Consider the following 12,740-nt stretch of genomic DNA (forward strand, 5'->3'; position numbering starts at 1 on the left):
ATATTATATTCTGTGTTGTGAATAGAAAAGGGTATGTGTGGAATACTTTAATGGATTGATTCCCGTCGTAGTTGGTGGCAATTTTTGGAAGGATTTGAGAGATCATCCATCAGCAAAAGCGAAACAAGAGAAGGCAAGTGCATGGACGGACTTATATGCTCCCTCCCTCCACATGAATCATATCATAATAATACAAAGGATCCATGTACTTTAAAATGAAAAATTCCCTACTACCTACATCTCTGTCTTCCTTCCTCCGGAGCTTAGTTTTTAGAGATGAACATATACTGATACAAACATGTCAGTACTGATCATGACTGGGGAAGTAGCTGTTTGCTCACTGCATTCCATGCACTTTTCACTCAGTTTCTTCATCTCTCCAACAGACTCCTCATTTCTCTCTCTCTCTCTCTCTCACACACACACACAGACTGAGAGAGACTCCTAATATGTGACATAAAATAAAAACATATATTACAACAAAATAGTCCTTGTAAATCTTGCCGGAAGTGGCTAGTCAGGCAATTAAGACGAACATAGATAATGATGAGTTTTAAGTGACAGACTCTTCGATCTATGTGAAAGATGATGACTAAATGAACTTGTTTCTTGAGATAGCTGCTAACCTTTTCAAACAAAAATCTGTGATAATAACGCGTAATTAACAACAATATACGTTGATGTCGAAAAATATAGATTCTTGGGCTAATTACTTATATCCTCCTAGCTATATATCTAGCTATAAGAACTTCAATAACAACTCCCCACTGATCATAGATAGCCTCATCCACTACACTAACAGTTTCCTTTATTTCAGACGACACATGCAACTGTAAACTACCAAGGATTTTTGCATACATTACTGACAAATTTTCTTGGGGGGCAAAAGGAATAAAAGACATAATGACCCAAAATTCAACTATCTGTATATACGAATGAAGATCAAGCTGATGGACTCTCTCAACTTTTGCAGTCTTCTCCCTCTCATTTATGTGAAAAAGACTCTACACATGCTTAATTTAGTGTTTCGGGACATACATTAATTAGCATTTCATTTACTAATACAAACTTCAAATTCCACATGAATTTGGGGAAGAAATTAAATCATAGTAATATTCAAGAGATTTAAGAGGCCTTAATTGGCATCTCTAATCAAGATTAATAAAAGGAGAGGAGATAATTAAGCTTTTAATTCTGCTGAAATAAACACATACAAAGTAATTAGCAAAGTGGTGCAAGTCTTAATTTGTTTGCAGTTTTACTTCACCTTAGGAGCATCACCTAGCCTGAGCTCAAGATCCAGGTCCTCAGCAGAACCAGGACGCAGTTTCAACACCTCTGACGGTGAAACACATCTATCAACAGTACGACTCAATTTTGGGAAGAAACTCAAGGGCTTTTCTTCTATTCTCCTTCTCTTGCAACTCGCTACTTCCTCATCGCTAGATGTGTTCGTTTGCGCTCGACAAACCACCAAATTCAAGCTCATCGACAAATCTTCCGTAACGCAGTCTTCTTTTTCAGCCCTAGAGTCTGGCTCGACAGTAGTCGATTTGTTCTCTTCATGATTCTTGACTGAACCCAAATCATGATCTCTCTTTCCAGCAACAAAGCTCGACCATGATGGAGGATGTGATGAAACTATATTCTCCTTATGGGTTTTCTGAACAAGAGGTGAAAAGAAACAAAGGGTTGACATCTTCTCCTCGCTATTTATAACTTTTGTAGCGGGTGGAGATGAAACCCTAATGACATGAGAACTGGGGGTTGAAACCAATTGCCCCCTATCAGAAAATTCAGGGTTAGGGTTATTGTACGAGAAAGTACATATCTGAGATGAGTATGGAGCATCAAAAGAGGCACAAGTGTTGAGAGCATGATTTTGAGGTACAACTTCAGTTGGAGAAATTGAAGACTGTTTCAATCTAGCCCTGTCTCTCCTGTGGACATTCATGTGACCACCAAGAGCCTGCGCTGACCTGAATTCTCTTCTGCAAAAGCTGCAAGAATAAGATCTGGGAGGCCAAACGCAGCCTCCAAGTGTTCCAGCTGCATCTTCTGCAAAAGCCTGTTCTTCCCACGAATCGCCGTAAGAATTCATGGCGGCTGCGGGTGCAAGAATATGATGAGTATTCGAATCGGGTTTCCTCTTAGCCCATATGTTCCAATATCTTGCTTGCTCCATTGATCAGAAAAGCAATATATTGGGAATTATGGACTTTCGATCGAAGATGGTGAAAATAGAGAAAATGATGAATTGATGGCAAGTCTACATCTGATTTAATGAGGAGAGAGTTGATGGATTTACATAGGAATGATCATGAGGAATTAATAAGATGAAATGATTAGCTGAAAATGAGCAGATTTTTGCTAAGTTAGGGGTGGAAGGTAAGGATGGTGGGCACTCTAACTTTGGCCGTTTCATGCAGCTAATATTTGTTTTTTCTACAAACAAAATCGCTGTGGATGCCGAGATGTATTATTTTTCCAATTTCTTGGTGATTTTATTGTGAAATTATATTCCGTGTGTGGTGGGTCCCGGGGAGACTCTTGTTATATACGGTCATGGAGGGCGTGGAAATTGGATACAGACTAAGATTGTGTGTGAGTTCATGATGATGATGATGTTCTGATTGGAGATTAATTACACTCTATTCCATCTTACATTGCTTATATATATATATGCTCTACCCATATATGTGGTTTATTTCATTACCTTGGTTAATTTGATCGCTGATTCATTCTAAGTTACTTTTTATTCTTAATTGCATTCAGGTTGTATTGTTACCAAGGATGTATGCGTACGTAGAGAAACGCATGTGTCTGGGGTTTGTGTATATACGGCGAATACGTCGGCTTTCTTGTCAGCCCTCAAAAAGTTCTGATAAACATGCTGTGGAGGAATTAGTTTTTCTGATTTATCTTGAAGAGTGTATATATTGAATATTTCTATATTTATTATTTTACACGTCATTATAACGTGACTGAAGAGAAATAGTCTGGGCGAGTTAAATCCATTTTTTTAAAATAATTTCTTAGTACATATACGTAAAGGGAAAATTCTAACTCAGACTAGATTTGACAGAATCAAACAAATTACATAACAAGTATGATACATTTGCTATATGATTAATCACATTATACATAAAATTTAAATTATATTTACTATCCTATATGTTGGGTGTGGTACTTTAAGAGCTGTAGTTATATGGGTGACCATTGAATATCCATAATTTAATAATTTTCTATAACTTTAGAACTTCAGCGTTTCTAACATAAGCGATAACTAAATTGTATTTATGACATGTATGCTAGTGGGTGATATTTAAAGACTATAGCTATTAGGGGTGATAAAAAAAATATTCAAACCACCCATAATCGCTCTAATCGAACTGAATCGAACCACTATTTATGATTTATTTTTCAAACTCCAATTCTAAATTCAAAGTAAAATCGAATCGCACTATTGATTTGGTTTTAATTTAGAACTTAAAAATCGTCCAAAAATGAACCACATCGCTAAATATATAATTAATTTTTTAAATTATATAAAGAATTTCATATTCAAATTATGTAACCCAAAATTCATATATTATCAAAAATTCATATTACAAGCCCATTTTTGTAAAACTCAAATTTGGACTTTATACAACAAAATGTGTTTAATTCTTAAGCCCATTTGTTGATTTTTTCAATTTTTCATTCATTTTTCATCCTTTATTTTTTTATCCCCGAATTCCTCTTCATCAATATCACATTTTGTTTTAGATAATAATAAACTATGTTACTTTTATTTATACATTTAATTTTTATACAAAAACAAGCTTAATCAACAACTTAGTAAATTCTAATATTTTTTAAAGAATTATTTAATATGACACATGTAAATTTATGTTATATTTTAATATTATATATTTGTAATCTCTTATATTTTTTAAAATTGACAAGTCCTAATAATTAACTTATGATTTTTTATATCTATTTGTGAGTTTTATACTTATATAAAAAAAAATATAGCATGCATTATGTAATCTATTTTATTACTTATAAATTTATGACAAAACTTGGTGATTCCTATGAATTAATCTAAAGATTATTATAATAAATGATGACAATGATTGAATAATTTTAATTATTTTTATTGTTATTTTAGTATATATATAAAAGTGATCAACAAGCTTAATCAATTAGTTTATAAAAGTGATCAACAAGCTTAATCAATTAGTTTTAATAATTTTTTTAAAATAATTATTTAATATGACACATATAAATTTTATGTTGTATCTTAATATCTATTTGCAATCTCTTATGCCTAGTGCCTACAAATTTTCAATTGCATGGTCTAGAGTATTATTAACCTAGTACAAACGATTGCAGATTGACCAAGGATGTCTTTAATTTTTATTTTGTCTTGACAATATATTTAATATGTCCATAACCTAAATTTTGTTTCCTACATACAAATCTTGTTTATTATTATTATTATTATTATTTTTTATTTTTGTTAGTTTTAATATTTTACTTTTGTTATAAGTATTCGTCCAAAACCGCACAAAATCGCACCTTTGATTTTGGTTTTGAAAGTGGCAATTTGAAAATTTATTTTATAAAATCGCCAAGAGCAATGCAATTTGAAAAATAGCTATGAAAAAATTGAAATCGCATCGTAAACACCACTACTAATTATAGGACTGACTATTAGATACCCATAATTTATTAATTTTTATACAATTTAAGAACTCTTTTTCCCCCTTCATGTTATCAGCTTATATGTGCTAGGACATTGTTTTCACTCAATAAATGACTTGTAGGTATAATGTCAATTTGCATAGCACTCCCAATATTGTGAATGCAGGTGGTCCAAACATTCCGCCCCCAATTCCAGTAAGTCCAAATATTTGTGTCCAAGCAGTCAAGTTGAGTAAAAGATTTTTTTAGTCCCATAAAATAAGGGTAGAATTTTTTTTGTATTATATCTATTATAGGTGGCTCTTTTAGTCCCATAAAACACAAAAACACGTCTTTTTTATCTCAAATTTTCGATGCATTTTTAGTTCCAAACAACGGCTTTTTAATTTTACGTGACTTTATTGAATTAAAAATATGTGATTATGAATTTTATGAGATTAAAAACGACACCTGCCAAAGTATAGTACCAAAATAAATTCTATCCTTATTTTATGGACTAAACTGCATAATGTTGCCCAAACCTTAAATTCAGCCCTACAGTGTTTTTAGCTTATATATATCATTACAAATCAATTATATTGGCTAAGCTTACGTACATGTTATTTACCAAGTGAAAATAATTTAGTAATGCACATAACTTGATGACATGGGAAAAAAAAAAAGTTACTTTGACACCTATAACATTTAACTATGATTAACTGTTATGGTTAATAACAAACAATTATAGTAAATAGTTATTAACCATGGCCATACAATGGCCGTTGGGGCAAATGTTTTGAACATGACTTTTAGTATAACAAATAATTTTTTCACGGTGAAAAAACTAGTTTCTTTGCATCGATGGGTCTTGAATTTGCACAAAAGTAATGAATTATGGTTATTTAATTGCAGTCATATAATTACAGTTCTTACAATATCACCCTTTAACATACATGCATAAAATGCAATTTAGACATCATTTATGTGGCCAAGGAACTGATTGGATGCTGGGCCAGCAAAATTTCAATTTTAAAAAAGCTTATAACTTTGGTTGAATTCACTTTGGTTAGTCCTCTATCTATCAATTTTGCATAAATTTGGTCTTTTAGCCTAATTTATGATCTTTTTGCCTTTTTTATGATAAAGGCTAATATCCCATCATAATACTCTAAGTTTAATATAAATAAATATTTTTTTAATAAATCTAAAGTTTTATACCATTCTAAGCCAGCATTAGCCATGAGATACGAAATGAATGGATATATATATAGGCTGAAATTGTTCTTAAAAAACTTGTATGGGTAAAATTATCCAAAATTGGATCAAATGACTAAAATTAAGCAATTTAAAAAATTATCAGACTAAAATTAAAACAGATAAATTTAAAAGACTAAATAAATAATTTTTCCTATTAAAAATCATAATTTCTTCCATATCAACAACTTCTATCGAGTTAAAAAATTTCGGTGACCAAGTTCTAAAATTGCACAAAACCAATGAATAATAAGTATTTAATTGACGGCCTTATAATTACAATTCTTAAAATGTCACCCATCTAACATACAAGATTGTAAATTTAATTTAGCGTATACATTTGGTATTGAAACTCTTGTAATTAATTTCATGGCAACCTCCTATTTTATTTAATTTCACCCTTTTTTTAAAAAAAAAAAGAAAAGAAAAGATAGGTCTAATTAAGTATCTGACAACCCCCCAGCCCCACCCCCACCACCCTGTTTTCCCCTAAAGAAAAGTTACATATTGCTCAACATATAAGTTGATAGAAGCACATATATAATCTGAAGTAAATAGGAGTGAGATAGAATTACTAATTATATTACACGGACATTTCAAAAAAATATTTAATGTAGTGTCGAACATATATCAGACACCGATACTCTTCGTATACGTGTCAGATACACAGATAGCATGTTCGAAATTATTTTTTTAAAAAAAAGAACATGCATGTTCGACACGTTTTGGACATGTTTGAATTTCTTTATAATTTAAAAAAGTTTTGAATTATTTTTTTTATAAAAAAAAAAAAAGAATTTTGACTAATAAAAAATAAAATGAATCAACTCACTCATCTCAACTAAAAGTTTTGAGAAGAAATTACTAAAATTTGGGAGATGGTCATGATGGTTTTATTAATTTGAATATTAAATATTTTTTACTGCGTATTTTTTAAAATAAACTAATTATGTATATTTTTTAAGTCACATTTGATTAAATATATAGATGTAAGACATGCCAATTTTATATTTTATCTTGATAAATTTTATGAGAAATTAAAAATATATATTATTTAGCCGTGTCAGGTGCCATATCGTGTTTTAATTTTTTTATATTTTCGATGTTGCCGCGTTCGTATTCGTGTTCGTGTTCGTGTTCGTTTTCATATCCGTGTTCATACATTTTAGGATACTAGCTATTGATTGCGCTTCATTCAAGTTGTATTAATTAATGATCCTATGTGTATTTGAATCATTGGAATTTGCTAATACGTATAATTAGCCCAGAATGGACATGGCATGTGAAGGGGCAATTAACTAAGTCGTGTCAGATAGGGTAACGGTTTAGTTAAACTTAGGTATCGTACTTGAAAACTACTTATGTTTAAGACCAAACTAAAGGGAAAATTGCCATGGTAGTCCTATAACTTAGGGGAAGTAGTAGTTTTAGTCCCATATAAATTGATTTTTGTAATTTAGTGCTGTAATTTTATAATTTTAGCAATTTTAATCCTTATTCAGCCAATTTGACTGTAAATTGCAATTTACTTAGAATTTTAGTCTTGTAAATAAATTCATAAAGGACTAAAAATGACAATTCTCTCAAGTTATAGGATTAAAATACCAATATTATTTACGTTTAAACCAAATTTTGACATGCTTCTTTCTTCTTACGTTAAATTATTAAACTATTTTGACATCAAACTTGACTAACTATATTTATTTTTTTGTCTATTTTATAAATCACATTAACGTAACTAACTAATTTGTGATCAAATACATCAATTATGACGAAATCTAACTCACAATTAAAAAGATTGTGGGTTCAAATCTCACAAATGTTGGTATATAATCTACTTTTAGTAGTAATGTCTGTTTCGTTATTTCCTTTGAATATGTTAATCGATTTAAAAATATTGATATATTTAATTAGTATTGAGTTTGAATACATTGAATGATATGGAACGAATTGAATCTTATCGAACAAAAAACTTACATATTTTCTTGAAGATGAGTACTTATTAAACTCAAACCCATACATAATTTAATGCACATGAAACTTAATAATAGCTTAATTATGTTAGGAAGGGAAGGATAGATGTACATATGTTACTATCACAAACCTTTGGCCTGAGGCCAAATTAGCTTTAATTAAACAGATATTTCCAGTCTGGTAAGGATGAGGCTAACAAGTGCCAATTCATCTCTGGATGCACATGCCACAAATTAAAACCAATCAGACTCTGAAATAAACAAAGCTTTCATGTGACTGGGTAGTAATTATAATTTTACAATTAGTATGATTAAACTAAATAAAATTTTAAAATAAATCAGAGACTCCTATGTTTTTTCTTTAAAGAAATTTATAGTATATATAATATCTTTTTAAATAAATCAAGTAAAATTACATCCTGATTTCAGTCATTAATAATTAATTATAGCTACCAATACACTTACTATGAATATTAATTATTAATAACTAATCAACACATATAATTGAAATAGACACATAACTGCTGTTAATATAGAACACTTAACACCAACCACATGCTGAAATTTTAAGCTATAATCTTAATTATAATCATGGTATTTGTGCTCCCAATTGATTCAAGTTTGATCAAAAAAATTCTTTTTTCCTATCACATCAATTATAATTATTATACTTTTATCTCGCATCTGATTGCGTCGAGTGCTAAAAAAATCTCATATTAACCAGAATCATATCATCTCATTTTTCCTCACTACAGTGAGATGATTACAAGGTATCTTAGGCTTAATCTCTTATTTCCTAAGCTTATTACAAGACAATATTACCGAACATGCATTTTAGGACATATTAATTATAAGAAAAAATTATTTTTTTAGACCTTAACTTAGCTGTTATGAGTTTTAGTCCTATAAGTATGTTTTTTTTTTACTAAGTCCTTTTAAATTTTAAAATTGATGAGAAATAGTCCGAATTAGGGTGTTCTACATGATTTTCCAGCGATATTTTAAAAATCAGCATGAAATTGCTCACGTGGCAGGCAATTTGTTGGATGTCTGGCAATTTATACACGTGTACAACCAAGTGTTATATAATGCTGACTAGCCATTAAGTACCAAAATTCCAAAAAAATATATAAAATTTTAAATTTTTATAATTTAAATTAAAATTACAATATAAAAATTAAATATATTTTAATAATTACATTATTTAGTATAAATAATAGTAACTATATTTTTATATTATAATTTGTAAATTAAAAAAATAATTTCTTTAACTTTTTAAATATTTTTTAACTTTCTTCTAACAACTTATATTTTTAATTTCTTAAATTATTTTTAATTAAATTAATTAATATTTAATTAACTTTTTTTTTCAAATTGGCGGCAACAGTCATCACCGCACCCTCCTCACCTCTGGGCAGCGCCAACCGACTGCCGTTGCCACCGCAGTGGAGGGCAACACCTCCGTCGTCCTCTACCTAGGACGACGGCCTCCATCGCCCTCAAGCTCTATGTCACCCAAATCTATTTCTGATCTAGGGTGTCGTCGTCGCCCCTTGTGCAGTGGACATTGGGAGAGTGGGGGGAATTTTTTTTAAATAATAATTTTATTTTTATATTTTATAATTATACATATAATATAATTTAAAATTGGTTAAGTTTTATTCTTTTTAAAATATGTCGTCCAACACGTCTTCCAACTCATATTCAAAACTACATAGAATTAAAACCATATATATACAAACCAATTTGAGTGTTTTCTGCAGCAAGTTTAAGTAAAATAATCTGAAATTACCATCTTTAATTATTGGCGTGTGTTGGCCCTTAATTAACGGAAGAATGCTTGTAAAATTCCGTCCCTAGCTATTTGCCTACAATTAATTCAGAAATGATGAGCTGAGGGTCATGAGACGCTTATAACAACTTGTTCTTTGTCCACCGGTCAAACAAATATTTTTAAAATGAATTATAAGCGTGGGAGACTTAATTCCACTTTTAACTTAGCAAATTAAGTACTATAAACATTGTTAATTAATTAGCATAATAATGCAATCATATATTAGATGAACTACGCAGACGGCAACTTATTATAAACTAAATCCAATCTGCAATTTTTCTTTTAATTTTCCATACTTCATATAAATTTTGTAGTCTGATGACATTTGTGTGTTTTATGAGACAATGTGATTTATTAGGGACAACATCTAGCTAGCCGAGTTTCATGACTATAAAACTGTCACAAAAACTAATACTACTAATGTAAAATGTATTAAATATCGTGACTTTATCCCATTGCAAAAAGAATAAAAATTTCGAGACAGACGATTTCTTTTTTTAATTTTTTTTTTTTGTAAAGAGACGGACAGAATATGTCAGAACATTGACACTTATAGAAAATTATCTTAAAAGAACCAAATTGAAGAGCATGTAACAATCTCCTCAACGTCCAATTTTCAAATCCTAGATAGAATGATTGCTGGAATCTTATTTAATTTCAAGATAAAGCAAATATTTTATTTTTCAAGACTTGTGGTTGCTGCATATAATATATATATATGGGCATGTCTAATTAAGTAAATAAATGCAACTTCATGAATCTTGTATTGATCGAATCGAGGTATTACTCAATTTTTAAAATATTTGATATATATAATTATTTCGCTTTTGTAAATAAATAAAAAATGCAATTTCAATCAAATGATTGCTAGCAATCACACTGAAGATTCATTAGTGTGAAGGGTAAATAAACAGCAGTTAAAACAAGACAGTTTATAAGCTATATATGAATGGCAGCATTAGATTGAACGTTGCCGGGTGCTTGTGCATGCAGTTGTTGACCGAGGAGGAATGCTTTCCTAGCTAGAAATATAGTCTAACATGTCCAAAAAACTTCAAAATTTTCAAATTCTTCTAATTCGAAGAAATTCATTTTTTCAAATTTATCGATCCAAACGTAACTTAATATTCGTGGCTCAAAATGTTGAGGCCTTTACTTGGGCGCAACGCGAATCTAAGTTATCCTAGCTATATATACAAGTTGGTTCCATGTCTGAATATTTCTTTATTAATCTTTTCGTGAAACAGTCCAATTTATATAAGGTTGGAGTCCAAGTTAGGTCGAAGAGAGTCTCAATTCTGGAATGTGTAGTGTGGTTGTCATGAAATTAATTATATATATATATATATTAGTGTTAGAGGCAATTTACAAAAGGAGTCAAGATTAGTCGCAAGCACACGCAAATCCAAACGATAAGACACATAAGAGACGCCCAACTTTCTGCACCTACACACAAAAAGCTTAAATATAAGGGGGTAATGTTTGTCCTCCTCATCAACTACATACAATATTAATAATAATAATATGCACAAATTGTCTCTATTAAGACATTCTACTTAACACGCATGTCTTCATTCTCAACAGGTCAGATTTAAACAGGGATGGCCCCTCCCCATCTTCATCTTTCTTTTATTTTCTCCTTTAACTAATTAAAGAGACACACACAAAATGACAGATGCCAAAAATTATGTGAAACAGATGGTTTTTAGATTATTCACTAATTAATTATGTAACTAGAAAATCAAATTTAAGAAATCCCTGACATTAATGGTTTGATTTAGATGCAAATTGGACATTTGAAAGTTTAGTATCCTTAAACAATTGTCTGCATACAGTACACTCCTCCAAGTCTCAATAAAATATATAAGTCTTTCTTTTCGACTCTTACCTAATAATTCCTCATAAAAATTATAATTAATTATTTTGAAAGGATGGGAAGAGGAAAGTAACTACTTAGACCAGCTTATAAAATTAATTTAATATTAATTGTGCACTAACCATATCGTCAACGTCCAAAGATTTTAGGAGATTTTGAAAATATGTGTCGGTAATTTGTGAGCATAGAATAATCATAATAATATTGCATATAGATTTTAGTAATATGGTACGACAAAATTTAGGTGAACCAGATAATTATCGTACACTTAAACTAATCAGTATTATATATATATGTTGATTGAGTAATTAGAGTTTTCACTTGTATTTTCATCAGCACACTTCAAAGATAAGCGCAATTAAGTTTAACAGAGTTCTCAAGTGGAGGGATGCAAGTTTGCTGTTGAAAATTACCATGCAGTGCGTGCAAATGTGTGTTTGCGTGCCTGATGAGCTTCTGTGCTTTAGTGGTGAATTATTTGTTTCATTTCCTGTCGCTGTGTGTTTGGCCCACCAGGTGGCTGCTGCTGTTTGGTTGGTTGATTCATTAAATTTTGATCTTTCAGCAATAATTAATCGATTGAATTAACATTACTTTTCTTGACGAAAGAAAGAATACCTGTAGATTTCTTGACAATTCATGTTCTGAATAGACAGTGTCACGTAGATCAAGCCACGATGGACACATACACATTTTATCACTTTCTACTTCATTTAATATCTTGATTGCTTTCTATCATTTCGACTCAAAAATGACTTAAGCATCAAAGAGTCAATTAGCCTAACAAGCTTCTCTTTTTCTCAAAATTCATATTACTTATCAAGGTAAGCACAAGAAGCTCGTGTCACAAGACCTCAAGCGAAATTGCTACATTTGATCTGGATTAAAATAGTATGAAATCGCTTTTCATCAAAAGAAAAAAGAAGGGATGGGTAGTCAAATGTTAATTGGTATTAGTTCAAAATCCAATTAATCAAACCCAAAAATATGTTGATGTCCAAAGAGAATTAGGGTTGAGGAAATACTAAACTAAATTCGAGTCTAATTTAAACAGAAGCCCAACACACATTGTTCCTAAACAGGCCTGTGCAAAGCCCAATATCCTTAATTAGTAGCACAAAAGAAAGAGCAAGGC

General features: G+C 30.5%; 1 protein-coding gene across 1 annotated transcript; it reads right to left on the reverse strand.

Moving 5' to 3' along the window:
- On the reverse strand, nucleotides 94–2,535 carry LOC105174479 (zinc finger protein 10). Its single transcript, XM_011096600.2, has one exon. It carries the CDS (start codon nucleotides 2,183–2,185, stop codon nucleotides 1,259–1,261), a length of 927 nt encoding a protein of 308 aa, XP_011094902.1. The 5' UTR covers nucleotides 2,186–2,535; the 3' UTR covers nucleotides 94–1,258.

This window comes from Sesamum indicum, linkage group LG11 (assembly GCF_000512975.1).
Source record: "Sesamum indicum cultivar Zhongzhi No. 13 linkage group LG11, S_indicum_v1.0, whole genome shotgun sequence".
In the NCBI taxonomy this organism is placed as follows: domain Eukaryota; kingdom Viridiplantae; phylum Streptophyta; class Magnoliopsida; order Lamiales; family Pedaliaceae; genus Sesamum; species Sesamum indicum.

Excerpts from the sequence above, each read along its gene's own strand:
- LOC105174479 (XM_011096600.2), bottom strand. The coding sequence starts at position 2,185 with ATGGAGCAAGCAAGATATTGGAACATATGGGCTAAGAGGAAACCCGAT.